The following is a 25,998-nucleotide window of genomic DNA, read 5'->3' as shown; positions in this document are numbered from 1 at the left end:
TCGAAAAAGAGCTGTGAGATACCCTTTACAAAAAATATCAATCTTCCGTGCCATCATACTTCACACGAACGCCAAAAAAAAAAGACAAAATGTAGTTATGATACATTCCGCTCCACTGCAATTTTACATCGGCTATAGTTTGTACGTAATTTGCTGCTTTGCATATACAAAATAGTTTAAATGTGACGTACTCAACCTTCTGTAATGGTTGTAGCTTCTTAAAAAAATTCTATTGATATACTTCTTAAATTGGACTTACTTTTTATGATACTGCCCAATAAAATATTGGCTGTTGTTTTATTATAATGGTTTGTAATAAACATAGATTATTATTAGTTCACACATTGTGGTAAGGGAAAATAATTTTAAAAAATAATAATCATAAAAACAAAAATATATCATTATGATGTTCCCTTAACATACTTATTTATTTGCTATTTTTGTACAGTTGTTTTCATTGTCATTTTGTATCTTGAATGGTCTTGGTCCGAAACATCTATCTGAGTAAACTAACAAGTTTACCACCAATTGTTTGTACTTTTCGTTCTTTTTCAATTAATATTTTATCGCTAGACATAACTCAAGCTTAATATAGACTTTATTCAACGTGTATTATGTTTAACTTACAACTTTTATGTACACATCAAAGTATTTTTTAAAACATAATCAGGGTTTGTTCAATCACATTATTACCTTTATAAACAAGGACATTATCAGCACTCGTAACGAAAACAAACAAAGAAATGACACAATAAATACCTCTTTATATATATATATATATACAGCCTTATAAGCCGGTGGTGAAGGTGTTATAAATTCTTCATTCATTTTGGCACTAGTGACTTGATTTGTGTTCAATTAAAACGTTTAGAGACTGTGTAATGGAATAAAGCTCTAAAGGATGCTGAAGTGTGCAAGGAGTGATTGAAAGTAAGGCACTTGGAAATATTAGCCGCACTTACGGAATAGAAGCTCTTATAGAATAAATGTTCATTTGAAAAACGTTGGTATTTACACAGTTTTTGATTGAAATTTCATACTAAGTATAACTTAACATGCTACTTTAAAATTAAAAAAAACTTAGTGAGTTTTAATATAAAACGTAGTTTTAAGTCATGAATAAAATACCGTTAATCACAGGGTTGCATATCTACGTGTGTATCATATAGCTTGAAAACAAGTACAGAAACTAAATTTTATAATGAGAAATATTAAAAAAAAACAGTCTGGCAATGAAGGGAGAAATAAATGGTCTAAACAACAAGAATTACATTAAAACAACAAGTTCCTGTGAATCTTGATTAGCATTAAGTAATTCACAGTAAAATCTAAACACACTTATAGACTAGATATATACTTCTACAACATTACAAACATAAACTATAATTCACTTTCAAATGACGTAGTTAAATATGGCAAGTATATTTGTTATTATACGTGTTCACGATCTTGCATTACAGTACCTTTCAAGATTCTAAAATAACACGTGACTAGAGATAAAGAAAATGAATTTGTTTGCTTCTCAGCATCTCAGTTTTTTGTTTTTGTTTTTGCAGTCGTTACAAGTTTCCACGGAGTATTTGCAATCACAACTTGTTTCGATAAATGCAATGGAAAAGACATTTTCTGTTTTGTTAGCATTTGTAGATAATTTGGTTATTAATCTTGCTGAGACAGTATGAAATGTCATTGAAACTAGATTTTTTCATAATCATTAATGTATTTCACAGGGATTTAGTATTTGAGAATATCTGTACAATAACTATGATGTAAACAATAGGCGATAGTTATTGTTAAAGAAAGCTCATCCATCAATTTGTATTCTACAGAGTCCAATCTGAATACAGATAAACAGGGTTTAAAATAATAAAAGTTCCAGAATTGATTTGAACCATTTGAATTAAATGTTTCATTCCAATGACGTAACTGATGTTCTTTTTTTTCTAAAATGTGATTAAAATGATCAAACTTGACTAAGCTCTACTGGATTCTACTGTCACTCAACATTTGCAGCATCACAAACCCATTTATATAATTTTGAAAGATAAAGTACATTTCTACGTACACATTAGCTTGGTACTGTATTAGTTTTCCCAAGTCCCAAGAATACACATAACACGTATATACATACATAGACTCATACATACATACATAGGCAGGTGCATCTCATAAAGATTCACATAAAACTACAAGTATATTCATAGCATTAAAGTAGCAAGTATAAAATAACAACCATTGGTGTTATTAATATTAATTCTTTACCCTGGTCTTTTGCGAAGTCGAACTCTTCGTTTTCTAGAGCTTTTTTTTTGAAAAAGTACATTTGTTGGATCGTCGGCTAGCAGTGGGTATCTATCTATATCATGGAAATCAACACCATGATACCATGGAACCGCTCCTGTTGATAACAAACTTTCTTTCTCGGTCTTATTCCAATCTTTTGAGCCACGACGACCGCTTTGAGCTAGAGCTACTTCATGTTGCCATGCCTCTTCGACAGCTCTGCGTTTAGCATCTAAAAGTAAACGTTCCTTCTCTTTTTCAAGAATTGAGCCATAGCGAATATTTAGTATAACATAAGTACCTTGAAGTTTGATATCCATCTTCGAGCTACCAGGGAATTTTTCATCTTCCTTTACAGCATGTATGGTAACATTAAACATTGAATCCAGACGTTGAAGCTGGTCCCAATCTTTTTGCGCTCTTCTCAAATCTGGTTGCACAAAATAAAAAGAATCGTAACCTTCGTGAGAGAAGTGGAAATCTAACATGAATGTATCATTAAACACAGAACTAACAACATCTCTTAAAACCGCCGGAGTTCCACTCACAATCCGCACGATAGCACGACCATTTTGATTGGACAAAAGAATACCATCTCCTAGGACTGAAGGAAGGTTAGCAATTCTTGAACTGATTTGACGCATAAAATTACTATTAACTTTTACTCCAGTCTGTGGAACAGTACTGAACCTATAAAATTCATTACTGATGATCTGAACCTTACAGCTCAACCCTGATATCACTGGTAGAGTTTGCTGTGTTATCACTGATGTTGATCTTTTTGCACAGGATGATTGTGTTGGAAAGAGTACTTTATTGATGTCGTAACCCAGAGCAGTCAGCCAATCAGGTAGCTCTAAAATACAATAAAATTGATAAAATTAATGAATTATATACTTATAAGTCTGTTCGGAGTAAAACGTAATGCAACATTCATATGAATCATAATATGTATTGCTTGTCTATCTTCTAAATTAGAACGTGTGGATACTATATTCACATTCCTATGTGCTTGATGTATTCACCATATATATATTTAAAGTCTTGCGACTCAGTATAACAACTGATCAACAAGCTATCCCATAATTAAAAATACAAGAAAAGAGATAAGAAGAAATAATCTGCTCTAAGTGTAAAAAATTGAATCAACATATCTTTAGAAATAGAAGAACTTAAAATTAAACTGATAATTCGTTATAGTTATTTAATAACTAATTAATCAGTAGAACCGCTTATCGAAGACGCGATTCTACTATCTAACCATATACATATCTCTCTCTCTCTTTCCTTATATTTTAATAACCTAATGAGTTTGTATTATTTGTCTCGTGGACTATAATACGTAAGAAAGTAGATATTTTACCATTCAAAGTTTTTTTCTGTTCATGTTCTTGATTGATTGGGTCATTTTCGTGGAAACGATAAAGATGAATGTTGTATGGCCTCCTCAGTAAGTTCGGGATATCTTCCCAGTTCGGAGTTAACCACTGTGCTCCAAGTGGGTCGTATACTCGACTACCAAAGTGAATTAGTTGAGTCAGAGGATCTCTGAACCCTCCCTGAAAATCAACTGCAAGGATGAATCCTGGATTCGAGTCAGCAATAACTTCACCAAAAGGTGTTCGATGTACTTCTTTAAGAACATTTCCTTCAGATGTGAATACTGTGATAGGTGTTCCAATATGATCTGTCGCAACGTAATATTTCATTTTGTCCTGGTTCATATATATCAGATGGTTGTTGGGGTCGTAAATTAGGAAGAACGTTAAGTTATTAAGGGGATAATGCATGTGTGTTATCAGATGTGGGTGTATGGGGTCTGAATATAGGAACTGGGTGATATTTCCTCGATGATCTTTTCGGCCTATTAATCGGTCAGTAGCATCATAAAAATAATTTACTTCATACTGATGTAGTTCAAAAGCCAATGTTAGTTGACCTTTGGCATTAAATTGGAATTTTTCCTCTCCCCGACAAATTACAAATCCACGACTATCAACAGAATACAGTTCTACTTCTCCATATCCTATAAGTCTGTCTCTTTCGTTATATCGAAGAGGGATCTGCCTGAGTCCGTCCCATATACTTTTTATGTTTCCATTAATATCGTAAATAAAGCGCCATGTTTGAGATCCGGTTACTGACTCCAGAAATCCATCTATAGTGAAAGTATAGTTCGTGACTATAACCGACGCATCTCTGCCAATTTTGAGCAGGGTCTGTATGATTCGGCTTCGATTATCATACTGAAGATTAAGCGAGAAAACTTCTTTATTCCATAAAGTCATTGCTAAGACAACGATGCGACCATACGAATCCATTTGAATGACTTTTGAATTGTGCTTAGTGTCATCTTGAATGAAAACGTTGTTTATATTAGACCGATAAACACGGAAGTTTTTCACCTGTTCCAACACTCCGGTTTCACTGTTGTAACGATAAATGGTTTCAGTTTTGGTTTTTCCATTTACTTCGACTTGAACTGAAGAAAGACGACCATCATAGCGGTATTTGATCTTAGCCCCATTAAATCCACTTCTACTACTGTAACGATGCTTCTCGTCTTTCACGACAGCTCCATGATAGGTGTAATCTACCCTATAATCAAGATCAATGATGCTTTTCAGAATACTTTTCACTTGTCCACTTTCTTTGATATAACGGTAATCTGTCCTTTCTCCACCGCAGAAGACGGTTTCTAGTTTTCCTTGTTTGTCGTATACATAAAACACCCTACCTTTGGCGTTTGGATAAAGTTTCGCAACAATATCACCTCGATGGTTAAAATCTAATATATATGGATTTTTTGCACCAGGAGCAACGTACAGAAATTTATAAAATCCCAATGAAATCTGTTTCGATATTTCATGTTTGTTTCCATTAGGTGTAATCACAGCTTGTAAACCTCCTGATGCATCATACTTCAAAATATAACGGCTTCCACTCTGGAGGATAATTTCTGTCGGCTAAAAATAAAGAAAATGAGGTATTTAAGGAAGTAAAGAGTTTAATCGACATTAAAGTTACTCCAAAGTGTTTTAATGTAAAGAGTATATTACATAGCACGTGACCTTTTACATATTAATTCCATTAAAAAAATCGACAACTTTAAAAATATTTTCTAATCACTGTTTAAGTATTAAATATTATTTTGTACTTACTGCACGTACTTGCTAAACTACATTAGGTAATATTGCTATAACAAGAAAAGTAGTTTTCTAATTTTACTAACTAATTAATTTCTTGATGAATATAAAAAGCATAGATAATCGTACAGGTAATTTTAAACAAAAATCCTTATTTTCAGTCATTATGTTTCCCAGTGGTGCAACGATAAGTTTATGGACTTACAGCACTAAAATCCAGGATTCGATTCTTCGCGGTGGACACAGCAGACGGCCTAATGTGACTTTGCTTTAAAACACAAATAAACAATCGGTTATTATATCTTAAAAGTTGGCCCTCTGGTTGCAGTGGTAAGCTTAAAGGCTTATAGCACTAAAATCAGGGTTCGATACCCGCAGTGTGCATAGCACAGATAGCCAATTTTGTAGCTTTTAGTTTTAAAGCAAACAAACTAACTAACTTAAAAACTACTTGTATCGAATGAGCAATATTTCCTAAAGGGCCATTGAGAATCATAAGCTTTTTTTTCAGAAAAGTCTGAATGTAGCAAGTTGCTTCAAAACCATATTACACTGCACATTTAAAATCACTTTTTCGAACACTGGCACCGCATTTATTTATTTCTATTTTTATCCCTTTCAACAATACAAGATGGGTTGTGATTTGAATAAGATATGGATCAGTTTGTAGGTTATTACGAGAACCAAAGAATACTGTCCAGAACAGATTATCCAAAAGGGATAGTCTTCATATTCTGCTTGATTGAGAAGGACATAAAGCATACTGAATACCTTTTGGAATACTTTCTGAAAGCCCTGTACTATGCCCAAACTTTCCTCAGTAAAACCTATTCTCAGTGTATCTTTTATGAAATTTAATTCCCCTAGGGCAAGTAGTTCACAAAAAAAAATTGTGACTTTAATTATGTAGTATGTGTTGTACACAATATATACATACATAGCTGCTATTTTCTTTCTGTTTATACCTCGTGAGCTAGTACTGGGGTTTCATTTTTATTAAGTATCGTAGACGTCATATACCTAATGTGCAAGTATGACATGTAAATAAAGGCTAACGTTCTGAAAAATGGCGACTGATTAGTTTGTAAAGATGCTAATTAATCTGATGTCTCACCATTCTTCAGCAATACCCTTTCAATATTTTAATAACGTGATTTTTAAATGAAAGTGTATTTCAATATAAAACAAAATAAAACACAAATGATCCTGTTGAGACCAATCGCTGTCAGAACTAAAAGCTAAAGCATATTTTCATAAACTAGGTAGCGATATATTTATATATAGTTTATTAGGCCAGTTAAAATAACAAATTGCAGTTTACTCATTAACTTAAAATATATTATGTTCATCTTTTTGTTTAAAAAGGAACTCAACTTATGGTGGTCATACAAAGTAAAGGTTCTCGGATATTCAGAAGCTTTTAGAATATACTAAGCTGTGGTTGATAAAAAATATCACTTGAAGCGACTTTAAAAGTGTAGAAGTTTGAATTGTTAATTACTGTGAACTTGTGTATAATAATCATACACTTTATCGTACATATCCTGATCTTGGGATATTCTTACTTTAGTAATGCATTACATTTCAAAAAATACCTATTACTTTATATACTTACATGACATGTCCAAACTTGAGAAATTTACAAAACTTTTGTGATGCTCAAAATGTGTGTATAACACCACAACTTTTTAAGCCAAACAGCTTTGGTGGGAATAACAAGAAATGTAAATAACTTTCTCTGCACGTTTACCTGGCTTATATGTATTATTTGGAGTTTTAAGGTATTGTACTTCTTAAAAAAAAACAAAAAAAAACCAGAGTTACATTTGTTTATATTACTAGTTTTGAAATATTTCATATTATATATCTGTGTAGTGTGTTTAATTCAATAGATATTCAATAAATAGAATGTCTTATATGAGCTGATAATTTTCGTATTTATTAAATTAAGAGTCAATTTAAACTTAGAACAGGCGTATATTCTGATAAAAAAAAATCACTTTGATCTAACTAGAAATAATGTCTGAAAATATCAACACCTGTAAAACTTCATTGTAAATATGGTGTTCGAAAAAAACACACTATTTTTTCAGCAGTGCACGTATAAAGAAAAAATGACAATGATGAAAAAATATATATTAATTACCAAGCTCATGTGACCGTCGTCGTACTTGTACATTATAGCGCTACTGTCAGAGTATCTGACCTCTGCCAGGCGACCATGGATATCGAAGGAGTAACGTTCTGAGAGATAGCCCCTTGTCCACTTTGACAGTCGCCCAAACCGGTCATACTCCAATTGAACAGCAGTGATATTGGGTGTAGGGATCCATTGAAGTGGGTGACCTAGAGCATTGTAATGGACAGAGACCAGTGGGATTTGCTTCTTGTCATACACAGTTTCACAGTACTGTTCCCGATCCAACTCCACAGCCAGCAGTGTGTCGTCGTTCACCTTAGAGGTTTTGTAGAAAGAGGAAATACAAGAATATCATTAAAATTCTCTCGTGAAAAGAATTCATTTTTACTCTTTTATGTATTACTCGCAATTAGATTTCGAAGTTGAATTAAGTATCATTAGAATTATATTATACATTTGAAATAAAAATAAACGTACGTTGACGCAATAGCTAACAGTTATTTAGTTTACTGTCCATCTGCTGATGTAAAGTGCATATTTAACACTGAGAATTTCTTACTTCTCAAGATAAAAGTGTATGCAATAAAATATAATTCTAATTTATAAAAAAAACGGTGTAATCAACACGACTAAAACATTACCTTTGTGTATGGCGTGAAGTTCTTACAAGTTTGTTATGTTCTTTTTAATTATTTCGTGTCCAGCCCTCCTGCTATTAAATATATTACTGTTATATCAATATTACTACAATATTGCTCGCCTGGAAATACAGCTCGAAACAAACACTTCTTTCTGTCAGCGCTTCTCATATATGACCTTTATAAAAAGCACTGATCTTATTTGCTCATACCAGAATAATTCATTTTTACTATTAGCATTGTATATCCTCAAGCAACCAAATCCGGAAATGAACGTTTCACTTCATATATAGAAAAATATACACCCTCCAAAAACAAAAACAAGAACAACACTAACATACGATCTACTTAGGACTATCACGTTGGGTGTTTTAGGTAAAAAACGAAATATATTTAAAGGAGTATGGATAGGACTAAAATTATCTAACTTAATTGATTTTATACCTTAAGTTGTCTACCGATCTGCCTTATTTTTCGATCTCGTCCTTTGTCTTCTCTTCTGAGGTAATAATGCCACTCAAACTTCTGAAATAAATCGCCATATAAAGACACTTTTAATCTAACAGGGGTAGGAAATATTTCTGCCCACAAAGGACTTTTTTTTACAAAAACGGGATGTGGGACCATTTCTATATGTGTAGTGCTAGAGTCTTTCGACCTTGTCGTAAAGCTGCCATCTATATGTTCAGTGATTCGGTCCTCGTTATCTCCTGTAAATAAAGCAAAAAAATATACTTGTAAGAAAAGTACTGGAAACTAGCTTGAACATTTTAGAATAAACATAAAGTTTGAATTGTATCGTAGGTTGAATATTTATTTTATTTTTCACAACACGGCCTATTTTTTTCTATCCAAAATCCGTACAAATACATACTTCTATACATGTTTGTTTTTATTTCCTTTTAGAAACATTCACCCGATTTTTAGATGATCTTGACCACATTCCACTTTTGCGACTTTTAGAATATTGCTATTTTGAATACGTTGACAATAAATCTGTTTAAGCTAGATTATGTTTATAAACTTATACCTATTATTAGGCGCTGTTTATCCATAATTTTCACAGAACATTTTTTTAAAGTTGTTTGTTTGGTTCAGATACAGTAAACTTAATTAGATCATTCCAATACACACACACACACACTCACATATATACATTTATTTATTTAAATACTCTTTTCAAATTTAAATGGCATGTCTTATTTCACTTTTTAAAAAGCAGTTTCTAAACAGCACCAGCAAGTTATAAATCGCATTTAGATCTTCATTTATGTTTGTGTTTTTCATTAAAGCACCTATACATAATCTCAGTGACATAAACGTTTGTGTTTTTCATTAAAGCACCCTTACATAATCTCATTGACATAAATGATGATCTACTTACGTATATTTCATATTTATGTTTATGATTATGTCTCCCAGTGAGACAGCGGTAAGTCTACGGACTTACAAAGCTAAAATCTGAGGTTCGATTCACGCAATGGACACAGTAGATAACCCACTATGGCTTTACTCTCAAACAAACATACAAAATTTATTATTACTGGGTCATACGTATGACAATGTGTTTACAATAGTTATATTTTCCTTGTAAAAATAGTATCTAGTGGTCAACTCTTTCGCAGTACCATAACAAGAAATAATTATTATAGGTTAATTAGGACCAGCCTGACAAATGATAACGCACGTTAGTGTAACTGAAATGGTTAATTACTTTATGTATATATCTGTATGCGTGTAGATATATTTTGAGGTTTTTCTGTTATAACTATTTGCTAGTACAGCTTTTGGAACATGTACCTGTGGAGTGTAGAAGTTTAGGAAAATGGTAATTGGTATATGCGTAGAAATTCTGTCATTGTGGCGTACAGCCGTTTTTAAAACAAGATAGTAAGCAACTATTCAAGGAGGTATATTTATCTTAATAAACTAAAAGTTTTAGATTGGGCTATGGATGTATTGTATGAAAATTTCAGAAATCTGACACATGGGGCGATAGTTGTCTTTAAAGCAAGTTTTCAACTAAGGATAAAACACACGAGTCCACTTCTTTTCTATAAACGCCTGACTTTATAAACAGAAAACTTAATATTTGATGGATAAAATGGTGCAATACTTCTTTTTGTATCATATCGCCCATTATGGGATGAAAAAAAAACTACCAGTTAGTTAATTAAATGGTAGCAGCACATGGCTTACAGTATTAATGTTTGGAGATTGTAGTAACACCCAAATATAAAATGTACCTTTAAAGTAGAAATATTGAAGTTAGTAGTGGCATTGGTATTTTCAACCTGAACGTCACCTTATGCGATATAAGGGCCAAATGTGTCTCTCAGTTATCGTATATTAGCTCAGGCGTAGCCATTTCTTATTTACAAATGTTGAACAGAGGGAGGAAAATCAGTCAGAGCACCTGCAGCCTAGTGACTGCTCTTAACGGAATAGAGGGATTATAGATATAAAGTTCCACAGCTGAAAGAGCGGATAGCATTCAGCGACTTCAATCGCTAGGCTAGGCTCATCCTAATCTTTAAGTTAGAATGATACAGTAACAAAATAATTGGGAAGCCAACAATAACGCTAGTATTACTGCCGTGATTAATGGGAGATCATACTTAATATCACTGAAGGAGTATTATACCTATGTGTAAAAGTATGGCAAAAAGTATGACGAAACACCAACAGGTTAGGCTAACCAACTGAAAGCTAAAATCTATATATATATATATGACACGAGTTTTAATTGCTGAGTTAGAAACTTAAGGTTATTATTAGCATATGAGGAATAAGTGTTCTAAACTGAATAGAAAAGAGCTTATTTGGCTAACTGATTTACGTTCCTGCATTAATTTTCGATTTGGTAATCTGGTGTTGTAAGCACAGAGCTAATCTTCTATTAATCGCTCTGAAGAGAAAGATTACTGTTTTTCGCACTGTTTAATTTTTTGCTGATTGACTAAGAGATGCGTCTGACAGCTAATTAAATAGAAAACAACAGTTCTGTACAATAATAGCTTTCCGGATTGCGGAGTTCAAGTTTGATTCTTAGTTTAAAAAGACGTTTCGTACTGAAGCTGAATCGTCTAAGAGTTTTAAGTCAATTTTTAATTGATTGGCATAGTCTGTTTTATACCTTATTTCGTATATATCTTATCGTACTAGTATTTCACTTCAGATTCTTCATTTAAGGTCTTCTAACTAACACTTCAGGTTGCTCAACTGATTGAAAAAGACTTGTCTGTCTTTGAAACATCGAAGTGGCTGTTCCCTGGAGTTGTTTAAAGGAATTAAAAGAAATAGGTACGGCCTTTCTGACTTCACAATTTTTTCACCTTAATGGAGCGACTACACAATAGAATTCTGATAAAACTTTAAAGCATTATTTCAGAGTTTTTTTTTTTTATACGTGTCAAGTGTGTGTGTGGATCGATGATGTTTAAAAATTTAGAGAAGTAATATATTCTTTAATAAACAACGTACTGGTCTGAAATGTTTTATGTTTGAAGTCAAGCACAAAGCTAAACAATGGGCTATCTGTGCTCTACCCACCACGGGTATCGAAACCTGGTTTCTAGCGTTGTAAGTCCGTCCGCAGAAATAACGCTGTGCCACTGGGGGGCAGGTCTGGTAAAGATTTTCTTGATGAAATTCTTAAAAATGTGCTAACGAAAATAAAATATAAAAAAACAGAAATTAGCTATAATTGATTATAAGACGTTAAACTGTCGTAAAATATATTGGTAAGATTGGCGTATCTTACATTAGTATTAGAAACAAACTATTATGATTTATTTTTAGGTGAAAACCATTCTATAAACCTGGTGTAGTGTACCATAAGTACAAATATATTGCTAATTAAAAGTACCATATTTTGTCTTTATTTACTTTAGGATTTTTTCTGAATTACTAAATATATATATTTGCTTAAACTTTTGTATTACTTTTGCTTATAGTGAAAGAAGAATAACTATTAACTTGTGGTGGGCTATGATTTTTTTTTCATGTATGACTAATTACTTTTAATTTGTTCAAGTTTATATAATAAAAGGACTTGTTTTGAGATACGTATATTTAAAGGCTTTTTTTCTATCTCTAATTAACATATACCCACAAACTTTACAATTTTGTTACTAAATTACAGTTTCAGTAATTATCTCTGAAATGCTCCCTTAACTCTTACGTAACAAGTGTTTGGTTAATTAGTTTAATTGTACTACCACGTATTTCTATTATTATGATTGGTAGACAGGATTCTTTTGGTTTTGGTTTTGTTTTTGGCTGTGTTTGTATTGTTGATAATGGTAATATTCAATGTACCTGTAGGATTTGCAGTTTTTCTTGTTGAAATAGTTCTATTGTTTCTGATGTTTGAAAAAGATTGTCGGTGTATTGTTCTGGATATTTGTTTTTTAAGAAAAGTGGCTTAAGGTTATTCAAGGCTTCTATTGTAGAGTTTGATGTGGAATAGTTTCGGTGTATGCTCTTTAGTCCACTCATTACAGTACTTTTTGATACGGTCGAGATCATGTGAGGTATAATGAAAACAGATTTGTGTGTATACCAGACTATGTAGGTGTTGATTGTTAAATAAAACATCTTTAATTTATTGTCATCCTTTAGTTTAGTTACTGTTTTGTTTATTTTCGCTTCTACTTTTTAGCAGTTTCTATACAAAAGCCTGTAATATTTAGTTTTCAGAACCTGTTTGCCTAAATTGTATGACGTCATAATCCTATACATACTTCATACATATAAAAAAGAACAAACACTGGAACAATGCTTAAAAGGTATATTAGAGATATCACTTTGTTGTATAATATTTTGAAAAAAAACGTATATTCAAAGCGTTGAGACAAAACATACTTATGGAACGACAATTTTACTGTTCTTCATATTACGAATATAGAACGCATGGCTTGAAATATAGAGACGTTATTATGGGTTGATAAATAGCCTATAGACTAAAAATTATTAATAATCTTAGATAAAAAATACTATAAACATAAATATTGTGCATTTGAAGTCGAATTCGTAAGACGTAGAAGCGTTATGATATTTGTTGATTTGGAAAGTCGTTCCCATGGGAAATGCTCCTTTTATACAATTCTTAGACGCGCAAAATATTAAAATGTACTCTAAACCTCATTCTCCTTCTGCCATATTGCTAAGTCATATTATTTGGCTTATATTTTTAGGCATTGTACTGTTTAAATAGAAGGACTATAAAGATTAAAACATGAGCAATAACTCTCACGTTAAAGGATTTTTATTTAACTCTATTTGTGCAATCCATCAGCATGGTGAAAATGTGTAACAAAGAGATACATCATTCCCATAATGTATTTCAAAACAAATATTATTTTCTTATTTGAAATGTCGTATATAATGATTACGATAAATACTGTATATTTGATCACTCTTTTTACCACTATTTTTACCACGGTTTCCATATTAATGATAACATATAAAGTTGAAAGTGTTATATCTCGGACGAATGACATTTTTGACTTTTCAATAAAGGTTAGATAATAATCCCTGTAATGAACAAAAGACGGATTTTGAAACATCTAGGGCATACGCTCAACAATCTAATAACACCTAAACAAAGTGCTTATTAAATTAGGGGATAATAAAATCTGTCTATATTAGCACACAGATGTGCTAATCATCTTAAATATTTTTTCGGTTTCCCATTGCACAATATGAATTAAAACTGAATATATCATTTTATAGGTATAACAATACTCTGTTGAAAAATATTCTTCGTAAATACCAATATTTGGAAACTAAATAAAACCAGTACAAGTGTTTTTGTTATATTACTGGTAGTTTAGGATACATGATTTTCTGTTTGTGTGGATAGTGCAATAATTAGTAAATATCTGCGTATATGTTTGTGGTATTTCGTTTGAGTAAATAACAAATACGTGACAATATATGACTGGTAAATGTACTGCAATTTTTGGTTTGTGATGTGTGCAGTCGTGATACTTGTGTGTGTACTCCTTCCTATTTTACTGGTATTAATATAGTAAATGATGATATATACTTAATAAATAACAAAATGTTTGCGTTTTATTTTAAAACGTATGAATGTGTTTGGTAGGAGTTGGGATTGGCTTAATATAAACGGATATGCTATGTCAACAGTATTATAACCGCCGATGTGCCGTCAAATCGTATATTCCAAATCATAGAATTTAACAGCACTTCTACAAATGCCTGATTAAAGTAGTTTTTGTTGGATGACAAATATACTGTTTTTTAAAATATGAAACATTTTTTCTTGCTTATCCAGCCTTGTAATTCGGAAGTCTTTAATAAACTTTACTTTTTTCACACACTCGTGAGACGTGTTTGGAAATGCTTGATACATATTCTCCTTTCGTGTCCAAGCGTTGGTTGATTCGAAAAGAAAGGAGTCTTTTGTTTGTTTGTAATTAAGCACAAAGCAACACAATGGTCTATCTCTGAAACCCGGTTTGAAAGGCGTCTTATCGTTAACCTTTAGCATACTTCTTAAATTTTATTGAGTGAGACATGTGACGGATTTATTATTATATATTTATTTTGATATCAACATTTGTTTAGATTAAGTTTATATTTAGAAACATGCATAGCTAATAGTGTTAAATATGTGTTGCGAAACTCCCGCCTATACTCTAAAGTTGTAGAAGATTTTCGAGTGTAAAAATCAATAATATATGTAAGTACGTAAACGCTAGTGTTAGCGTCAGTATTGTTACGTAAAAGTGAAATTTCGAGAAACCCTCCACACGCCTATAAATATAACCAACGCGCCGCGCCTAAAAAGTGTGTCTATTATTGGTTTGCTAAAGTTGGTGTGCTATAAATTTCGTAAGCTATAACTGTGATTAACGCTTACTAATCGGAAGACTTCAGATATTTGACCAGGAGCATTTACAAAGTTCGAACATTACATAAATATAAATCATTGTATTTAAACCATTGTGTGTAATAACTCTTTGTAATAACTGTTATTGTAAATTGTATTGTTGTTTGTATATTAAAACATATTTGTGTTAAAAAAGAAAACTGTGTGTATCAATCTTGTTAGCAAATATCATAAGCTGACTATATATCGGCTTTTACTTAATTTAACTGCTAAATCGAAAGTACAATTTAACTACGAAAGTGTCAGTTAACTCAGTTTCCGACCAATAGGAATTTTAATACGTAACAGACAACATTCTAAATCTGCTTCTAAACCAAACGTAAGTTCTAGATTATTTATGAGACAACGAGCCTTTCATTGTCAGGTTCCATAAACTATTATTTTTTTACACAAAACTAGATTACAATGTTGATATAAATCAACGCTGCTATATATATTTTTGTCTTTTGTAAACTTTCTGTCTGTCAAACATTTTCCAGCTCAAGATATTATGTACCATTTGTATTAAGTAATTTATTTGGACTATCACCACGTTTTTCTAGTGTGTTTTGTTTATGCACAAGCTTTCTGCTCAATTACCTAAAACTTCTACAGGTGCGAGCCGTTTAGTTGTTTACTAAAATACAAATACAAATATGATGAGTACTCACGTTAAAAGCCTGAAAAGTTAATTATGTATCGTTCATAAAATTATAAGAGATACCGAAGTAAAATCAATTTCAAGGTTTTCACAATAAGACACTTTAGTAAAAACATGCGAAAGTAAAATAGCTCATAAAATAGAAAATGAAAGATAAATCAGAAAACAGGTGTGAAATTTATATAACAAGCTTGAATTGTTAAATAACTTATTGATTAAGAGAAGATACTTTTTTGTCTTAAATAACCAATGTATGTGGAAATATATGAGTGAATGTGTTGCTGCACATTGATTGCGGTTGTCAAACTTTTCAAATATGTTTCGTAAGTAAACTAGACTCATTATAGGTGACAACGTCAATGTACCGTTTAGGATCAAGAATTAGAGCTCAGAGAAACAAACTGGTAAAAAAAAAACATTCTTGTTCTTCTAGTACAATCCTCCAAAACGTATTGTTTTTAAAATTAACCTGTTCCAAATGCAAAACAAATAAAACTCAAAATAGAGGAAATTATGAAAATAGTAAAGAATGTACAGTTGTGTACTTTTTTATTTAAAAATTAAATATAAATATTTGAAATAAATGAATCGCAGCCGTACCTGATTTTGTTATTACGTCAGATCCTTTTATAATAAGTGACACTGGCTCCATATTGCCACGGATAATAGTAACTGAAGCGCCTTTGGTGCTGAGATTATAGGATAACTTTATGTTTTCGCCAATAGGAGATACAGCTTCTGTTAGCCGGCCATAGTCATCATAAATATAAATATAGGCTCTACCTGAACTATCGATTTTGCTGGTCAATAGTCCTGTACTTCCGTAATATTCAAACACTGTCTTGAAATTGTCTGGTGTAGTGAAGCTCTCAAGCATTCTCATACGGGACATTTCCAGTCTACATTTGCCACCCTGAGTGTTTTCAATGGTATTCACCTGATTGCTGTAATCTCTTAGAATGTAAATTTTGTTACCAGCTGCATCAGTAACAGTGCTTAGCTTTCCAAAACTAGTATTCACATTGTAAGAAAAGGTATATACTGTCTTGTCAGTTAGAATATTCTTAGTTGCAATATGTTGCCCATGTCTGTTAAAAACGTAAAGCTCTTGTGCCTGAGGAAAATTAATTTCGTATTCCTGAAAATCGTTCGGCTGAAGAAGAGATGCTGAAATAGATCGAATTCTTAAATTTCCTTGATCAGATATGTAAAGAATTCCGTCAGGTGTTACCGTTATGGAGGAAATGGTATTAAATTTGGATGTTGTCGCAAGAAAATTGTTTTCATCAAAACATTTACAGCTTTCCTCTAAGCAGCTGCAGTTCAATTCTGCTCCAGCAAAATGCGATATTCTTCCATCGCTGCCAACAACGCGAACTCTGTTTACCAACTGTGAATCGCTTTCGGCAATATACAAGTCTCCATTGGGATCAAATGCGATCCCTTGAGGAGATTCTAAGTAACTCTGTGTAGCAATGTCACTCCTTTCCGGGAAAGCAGTAGGATCTAGACAATGGGAAGAACGACCAGCTACAACTTTCAAACGCTTGTCCTGGGTAATCCGGAGAACCATGTGATCATCCAATACATGCAAAGAATTGTCCAAAGGATTCAGGCACAATTCTGTAGGCCAACGAAGATTCACCTAAAGAAGATATATACACTGGCAATGACCCTTAAAATCCTTTAAATAAATATGGGAAATGAATTTATTTTGTTAAACCTATAGCACTTTAAATAATGATATATATTTGTAAGAATACCAATTTTTACTTATTCTTTTTTGCTGAAAACTTTGGATAGAGCAATATAAACTATAGCACAATAAACATGTGAACTTATTCATATTCCAGTGCAAGTTCCGCTATCCAGATGTTTTCAAAGGCCATGACTATGACAAAACACTCAATAGTATCTAAAGCTCACCTATACATATCACGCAATCACTTTTATTGAGTCGTTGAAATAGAATAATATGCATATATATTTTGGTTTTAAGCACGAACTTTCCATTACTGGCAAAATGGGAGTTGATATTTAACGTTTTCAGTTGTAAAATATTTTCTTTATACAAAATTCGAATATCTTATCTCACCTTTCTCTATCAACAACAGCGGTAGTTATTTGAAATATATGATTTTATTGATTATAATCTACTTACAGCTAAAATCTTCAGCATGGCATAAAACAGCATATTTCAAGTATCTAGAATCATTTGAAATTTTGTGTTACAGACATAAAATTTGAAACGAAAATACAAATATCATGCCTGGTTTAGTTTTACTGTTCCACTGCAAGGTATCGGTTCCCAGTTACGCTTGTGGTCATGATCGCCTAACAGAGTATGAATGATTCCAGCTTTATCTACAATCCGAATATTTGTACCATCAGCAATGTACATCTCATTCTGGGGAGATATTGCAATTCCTTGAAAACAAAACACAGTATGATCAGAAGCATGTATTATCACAAGAAACATTCAACTGAATATTGGTAAATAATGACAACATTTTATAAATTAAACTTATATTCAGCAGTATAGTATTATGAAATATTGCAGCCAAAGGAGTAAACAGTTCTCGATATTATATTGTTACTTTATTGTTATTAACAGGAGAAGTGTAATAGTTAGACCATTAATGTACAGAATTAGAGAAACTAAAATTCTAACACTAGAAAGTCTTAATTCGTTACTTTGTCGAGACTTACATTCAACAAAAATTACTGTTTATCAAATATATCAAATATCTTATATTTTACAAAATTAACCTATGTTTAATTCAGTAAAATATCACATTTACAACTAAAGTATATAGCACTTAACGGATGATTCCTTCTTAATTGTGTAGACTAATTACTTATCCGTATGTATGAGAATAATTAGCATTAATATATCATTTTCAAAATGGAAATTTATAATTAAGCTTTAATACTTAATTGAAATAAAGTCTAAAAATTTAATACATTCATCATTATCATCAATAATCAGTGTTTTGTTAAGTAAGAAGACACAAACAGGGTTCGCAAGTCATAACTGCTTCTTATACATATTATTAGCCGTTAAAAACTATAGCATCTTAATTGTAATGATTTACATTTATTAAATAAAAATGTATAAATTCTTGAACCATAAATACACTATAAACTGCACTGATAATATATTTTGTTAAAACACTACGAATTTATGCACGAAATAATAAGTCTAATATTACCCAACAGGTTATCCTCTTAAACATCACTCCAAAGAGGTATGAACTCACTAGATTAACTCCATTTCAACATTAGTTTCACAAGATAATTACATTCTTTTCTGTATAAAAATGTGAAACCAATTAAAATAAAATATTTTTATACATATGTGTCCATACTATTACATTCAATGTATCCTATTATTTATATTACAATTTTGTTTACTTGCTTGCAGCTTACGTGCAAGAAAAGAATTACGTAATTAATCCTTTTAGTTGCATGTTTGTATACTGATCTGATAAGCACGAGACATCTTCATGATCAATAGTTTAATTAAACACCATGTGTTATTGTTGTTTAATCCATTCAGTACATTATAAACGTGAAATAATTTATGTTAGTTCATTAACAGTTTTAATTACGTGAATTGTAAGTTACATGAGTGAGTTTTTGTTTATAGCACTGAAATAGTTAAGACGTTTTTCGTATTTCTAGCTTTTTGGAATACAAACCATTTTCTTTCTCGAAATCAGTACATATAATAAATTACGCATTAGTGATTTGGGGTTTCACGGTTTGTGGATTTTTTGTTTTATTCAGATTACACTATTTAGGTTTCTAGTTTCATAGGCTATACATTGTATAATAAGTAAAGTTTAAATATTACCCCACAATATAAATACTAGAAAATACTTGCTAAAAGTATAAAAGTAGGTCTTCAGAAGTTTTATTTACTAATTTCCAGACCACTGTCCAACAAACTCCAAGCTTGACGGGCTATAGATTTGGATTTCGTTACCCCTCACCCCCCAAAAAATAAATAAATAAATAAATCTCCGCATTTTGGATCTGTATGTACGTTATAAAGTTGACAATCAAAATCAACTATTTGGTCAAACAAGAGCAGCCCGAGAGTTGATGGTGGCTGCTCTTGAGTAGCTGTCTTCCCTTTAATCCTTGAGCAGCTGTCGTCGTTTGTAATCCTTGAACAGCTATGGGCGAATATCCGAAAACAATAACAAATAAAGCCATCGGTAATTAAGAGATTAAAGAAGTAGTTAGAACATTATAATTATTTTCAATAAAAGAGTATAGAAACTGGGTTTCGATACCCGTGGTGGGCAGAGCACAGATAACCTATATTGTAACTTTGTGCTTCTCTTCAAACAAACAAACAAAATAAAAGAGTATCATCAGTATATCCAAACTTTAGCGCTAGGTTACTGATGCACATTGAATACCTAAAATAAGACCAATATTTCAGAAGGTAATTAAATTTATACAAAATCAAACAGCGAATACCATAATTATTCCATAATAACGAGTAAAAAAGCAAAAAAAAAAATTGGTTATCAAAATTGATTTAGCAATGTAGCTCCGGAAAAACAGGCTCCATAAATAGAGTTAATGTATAAACTAATGCAGCATGATACATTATTCGATACTAAGTGTTTCACTGACAATATGTTTATCACATCTTATTTACTAGATCTAAACCAGGTTTCTGTAAAAAGAACGCATAACAGTATTTCAGCTTTATGTTATTTCTTGTGTGCCACTGCCGGCGAAGCATTTCGCTCAATATAATACTGAGAGGCCAGCTGGATTAGATCATACAAAATATGCTCCCCAGTGGCACAGCGGTATATCTGCGGACTTACAACGCTAGAAATCGGGTTTCTATGCCCGTGGTGGGCAGAACACAGATAGTCCATTGTACTTAATTCCAAGCAAACAAATAAACATACAAAATATCACTTCAGATGAATAATTTTGCTATCGTACACATATAACTATTTTTTTAAATCCGTTCGATCATAATGTTTGAGAAAAAATATTGTTATTTTGTTAATACTCATATGAGACTTCTTATTTGTTTATATATGTAATGTGGAAAGGCAATTTCCACAGACTCAGTACAGGAATTAAATTTCATTACAACATTTAATAAAAAAAGAATATCAAACGCGTTTCACACGAAATTTAATTAACAAGTATTAATATTTTGTACACATCTTCATCTTACGCATTGGTATGAAGTGAGATGTAACATAACGTCGTTTGAAGTTGAATAAGTGTGTAAGTAAATGGCCAGCCTCTGATCACTCCCTAAGGAATTAGAAGCTTACAATATTTTAATTCATTAGAAAATGATTGTAATGAGGAGTATAGCGGCCACCTCTCCAAGTTCGTACGATATGGAGATTACAAGACTTTCTATAAATATTAAATGTTATAATAAGGGATACATGAACATGGTATTATGTACGAAACAAAAAGAGAGGTCAAGCGTGTGTTTGGGAGATAAACATAAAGACAAGGGCTTAACGATAAAAAAGAGAAGAAAAAGAAAGGAAGACCAGGTCTGATGTGAGAGACAAATATAAACAGAAAGAGGTGCAGGAAAAGTAATATGCTGCCAGTAAGAAACTAAAAACCTATTTCTAACCCTATGCGTTATTAATCAGCACTGTTAAAGAGCAAGTTATGTTTACCTTAGTGTGGGTCAATGCCTGAAACAAGAGGTACAACTTAAATAAAGTTGATGGGAAGAAGGGAAAACGAAATGTGAATAGAGCATGATCTCAACATGCGTTCAAAGCACAGTAAGAATAGTTTTAAGTTATTAATTATCAAAGGGAAATAATGACTTAAATGATTTCTTTGAAATTTCACTTATTTTCACTTAATCATATGATAATTAAAAATATTCTAAGGATTAACTAGGATTACATTTACAATTTTGATAACCCAAATATCCTAAATATAAACTGTAATTATAGTAACACTTGTGATACTTAATTTTTATAAAACACTAAATCTTGTGTTAATATAATTAGTTGATTCATTAACATTAATGCAATTTAAATTTGTTTTGGCTTGATTGAAAAATATCAAAAACAGCTTCGAAGCTATTACGCTTCGGCTCCCAAACCAATATTGCCACTGGAACCCAGATAGCACTAATAATACTCTGTACCTTTAGGATAAGATAGTTTTGCGTTCCTAGCGGGTTTGCCATCACCACAAAGGAGTTTATCTCCCGGTAAACACTTTAAGCCACTGCCAACTACAACTTCTATATTTCTACGAACATTCTCAATATCTTTGAAGCTTATAGTTCGAAGAACTTGACGTCTTTCCGGATCTGAAATATACAGTTTTCCATCGAGTGGCCCTACAGCCAAATGGTACTTGTAGGCGACTTGAGTATCACTAACAGAGAGAGAGATATTAAATAATGTAGTGAGCGTTATTTATGTATTTTGGAACGTCTTCCGTTTTATACACATACGTTGTTGTCTGAAAAACTCCATGAATACAATACAAGAATATTTTCAATTATTAGAACGTTTTGTAATCCTCACGTTTGCAAAAAAAATAATTAAAGAATAAACACAGAGACATGGATTAATTGAAACAACATACGTTGAGTTATTTCCTCTGTTTCTATCTTAATAATAAAAAAAAGCGTAAATACTTTCAGTATATGTCTTTCGCAAACCTTTGGATATTTCTATATCAAATTATTCAATAAGGACTGTTTTTCCACATGTTTCCTGCTGTTGAAAAGGAAACTCATTTTTCTGTCAAAACGAATTTTAAGACAACATTCATAAATTAGTCAATTTCCTATGAAATGGGAATATCTAGTTTAATTTTTTCAATTGCTATTTCATCTCTACGCTTATTTATTTACTACAGAAAAGGAATTCCCTAGCAAATGAATAAAAATAAAAACAGACAGGTTAATTCTACTATAAACTGTTGTCTCAAGTAAAGTCTATGTGTAGCCATGATGTTTGTCAAATTTTATAAAGAGTATTCTATATTTTTGTTTAATATATATACATACGAAATGATATATTTTACTGTAGCCATAAGGAATAAACTTTTCTTAAATAGTCAGTAGGTTAATGATAGGCCCTATTGTTTTGATGCAGATTTATATAGTTATGAGTATTTGAAAACTTACCAAAGAATAAAACGAGAACAAAGAAAGTTTACTGTTATAATTCACATGGTAGATAAAGGTGCAATATATTTAAATACTTTATAAAATAGTTGATTAGCAATTTTGTATTGAATGGTACCTAACATATTTAATTTTGGAAGAATTTACGATACTATTTAAATTTTGATGTAGAAAAGTAACTTTATTAATTATTTCAAGATGGAAATAAAAGATATTTTCGCATTGTTATTATTTGCTCCAAGTGATTGTGTATTTGAAATAAGTGAAACTTAGAGGAATATAATTTCTGCTGCTTTCTGAATCGCAATTACAAAGAAAAGTATTTCAGTCTAATGCAAGATCAAATTCGTCAACATTACCGCCCGCTTAACTTTCCACATAGACAGAGTTTGTAAACATGAAAAAAAATAGGTTTTTGGTCGGATTGTTAATCACAGATTGTGGTATGTGTATAATTTGCTGATCAACAGTGCTTTTGTAATCGGAGTAACTGTCATCTTCACGTTATAATGTTGCTTTAAAATTATTATAATGACGTGAAAAATACTTCACAACGAGCAAAGCTTTTGTTAAAATTAAAGAACTTTTTTTGGAGATAAAATGTATACAGTGAGCACAGCCACATAATAAACTATACTCCCAAAAGTACTAGGAAAACATAGAAAGGGTGTGTCAGTTTTTGTCTCTTGGGCCTTATTTTACTAAAGTACATTTGCTACTTGTAATAACTTTTGCTTCATTACTCATTCAAGCCGTTTCCAATCTATATTATCTAAAAGTGGGTTCCTCGTCATCAAATTGGACCTAAATGTAACGTCAGTCACAGCCTGGGCTGAATTAGTAAGATTTGTCACCAACATTAGCGTAATAAACCACCGCTCTATTTGCAGAACAACTCAAAATATAGTGCGATTTAGGATATGCTTTTCTACTTTCGGGTTATAGTCCAAAATCTCACTAAGCAGTTCATAATAAATAGTGGAACGGCACGGCAGATTTCGAACATTATTTGTGAAAAACCACTGTTGAAAACAACATGTGGTAAGCCATGGTACGTTATCATGCATGCTTAAAAAGTATAGCCCTTTCAAGAGATATCCATCCAATCAATATTGTCCACAATGTTACAATAAAATAAGGATTCATCCTAGCTAAAACAGGTTCCCATAATAATGCTATCCTACACCATTATGCAAGTTAAGATAATACAGCCATAGTGCTTTCCCGGCTGATATCAAACCCAGATCACAAAATGAATTGTGGTAGTTGTCGATACTTTAATTTAGACAGCTAAAACATTATGATAGATAGAATCTTGCATTCAAAACTGTGACGGAGTGTAACCTGTTAGGGAAAAATAGCAGCCCTTAAACACCATGGCACAGAGACATGCAGCCCTAAACCCTGAGTTAACTTATATGGACTTTAAGCCACGACGAACTGCTTCGTTTCAAAATATATTTCAATGTTTCCATGACCAAGGCGTGAATAATCACTAGTACTTTGTGGCAGCTGTTAAGCCTCATAAACTCTACACACAGAGCAGAGAATCGTGGGTTTCACATGCAATTACATTATAGATGAGTCAGTAAGTAACTCGGGATTTGTTGTCCCAAAACATTTGAAAATATGGTGTAGTTATAACAATAATGTTCACATCTATTTTCAAACTTAAATGAAAATCCTAACTGTACAAGTGTAACCTTTAAAATATTGTTTTGTTACCAAACTAAGCTCTAAACTAATAAAACGTATGTTTCATTTTATGACGTTTACCATGCTAAGCTTTGATTTGTTCCTTAAGTGTTGTTACTGAACAACACATTCATATTAAAACATTATAAATGGTATACGTAGATCTCCTTATAACTTAGTAATCCAGAATGTAAAATAAACACTGTAAATTAATTTTGTTGCATACTTTTATTACCAATGTCAAGTAATAGAATATGCTAATTCTTAACTATTTCTTTGAACTTGAATAAACCTTTGATCTTAACTGATAAGTATAAACTAGGCTACGTTAAAAACTGGAATAAAAATTCGTATCATTTTCAACAACCAATTACACTGGCCAAAAAGTCATTTTCATCAGGTGGGCTAGATAGATCTTGAGACGCTTATTCCAAATATGTTTGTGGTTTTCCTCTAGCACGTCAAGTTCTCGTGATGAGACCGATCAAATTTGAAAGGTTATTGTCTGAATTATAATTTAAGTTGTTGTACCTTTCTTTTTCATAAGTGTGTACTGTATAAGTTTAACCAAGTGTATGATGTGTACAACGTTTATGGGAATTATACTGAAAAATGAATAAAGTTGTAACGTTAACTAGCCTAATGTGTGATTATTACCTAAATTGTGCTGAAATTAACACCAGTCATATTTCGATAACTAGATGTGCTAGAAGAAAATCGGAATAAGCATGCAAAGTTGGTCTAGAAAAGTGTCTTTACATCTTTGGTGAGAGAAAAAAGTTCGATTTTGTCGACCAGCGTTATTTGACCATTTCTTGTTAATAGTATAGAGCACAAGTGTTCCTTTTCTTATAAGCGTGGGTGATGAAATTAGATATGACAAATGCATTTGTGTAAAATCAACTATAAAACAAGTGGAACTCAAAATACATCGCCAATGTCTTCTCCTCTGACAATTCAAGGAAGAGATTTAGTTTCGAAAATGACAAAATGAATTTTCTAAGTTTGGGCCTACTTAGAAATACATTTTTTTCTCCAAACGCTTATTCCTAATTTACTTCTTTCAAGGCGCCTTTATTGCAATTTAGTTCGTAATCACGTGCTCATCGAGCAGAAAATCAGGCGTATAATGTTTGTATTTTTTACTATAGAACCTAAAATTGACAGAACCAAAGAGTGCGACTAGGGAAGGAAAATAGTTACTGTTAAGAAAATATTATTGTTTTACTTGTATGATCTTAATGCAAATGTTATCATATATATTTCGTTTCAAATGTTAATTTTTCTTTTTGCTTCTCCATACAATAGGCTAAATAATGGCTGGAGACGGCTTAAATGGGTAATGAAGAAAAACTTTAATATAAGTTTAACA

At 31.8% G+C, this 25,998-nt stretch overlaps 1 protein-coding gene across 2 annotated transcripts in view; it reads right to left on the bottom strand.

Moving 5' to 3' along the window:
• Window positions 1-580: 580 nt before the first annotated feature.
• The window catches only part of LOC106457488 (teneurin-m-like), a 259,591-nt gene continuing 234,173 nt past the window's right edge, over window positions 581-25,998 (bottom strand). For both annotated transcript variants that reach the window (XM_022383443.1, XM_022383444.1), the window contains 7 exons: window positions 21,936-22,171; window positions 18,036-18,193; window positions 16,367-17,411; window positions 8,652-8,917; window positions 7,576-7,884; window positions 3,647-5,249; window positions 581-3,139 (listed from right to left, as the gene is read on the bottom strand). In XM_022383443.1, coding sequence (XP_022239151.1) covers window positions 2,259-3,139; window positions 3,647-5,249; window positions 7,576-7,884; window positions 8,652-8,917; window positions 16,367-17,411; window positions 18,036-18,193; window positions 21,936-22,171 — 4,498 coding nt within the window. In that variant the 3' untranslated portion in view covers window positions 581-2,258. The remainder of the gene's footprint in view (window positions 3,140-3,646; window positions 5,250-7,575; window positions 7,885-8,651; window positions 8,918-16,366; window positions 17,412-18,035; window positions 18,194-21,935; window positions 22,172-25,998) is intronic.

This window comes from Limulus polyphemus, unplaced genomic scaffold, assembly GCF_000517525.1.
Source record: "Limulus polyphemus unplaced genomic scaffold, Limulus_polyphemus-2.1.2 Scaffold337, whole genome shotgun sequence".
Classification (NCBI taxonomy): domain Eukaryota; kingdom Metazoa; phylum Arthropoda; class Merostomata; order Xiphosura; family Limulidae; genus Limulus; species Limulus polyphemus.
The sequence above is the reverse complement of the archived record's forward strand: the minus strand, read 5'-3'. Positions and strand labels throughout refer to the sequence as shown.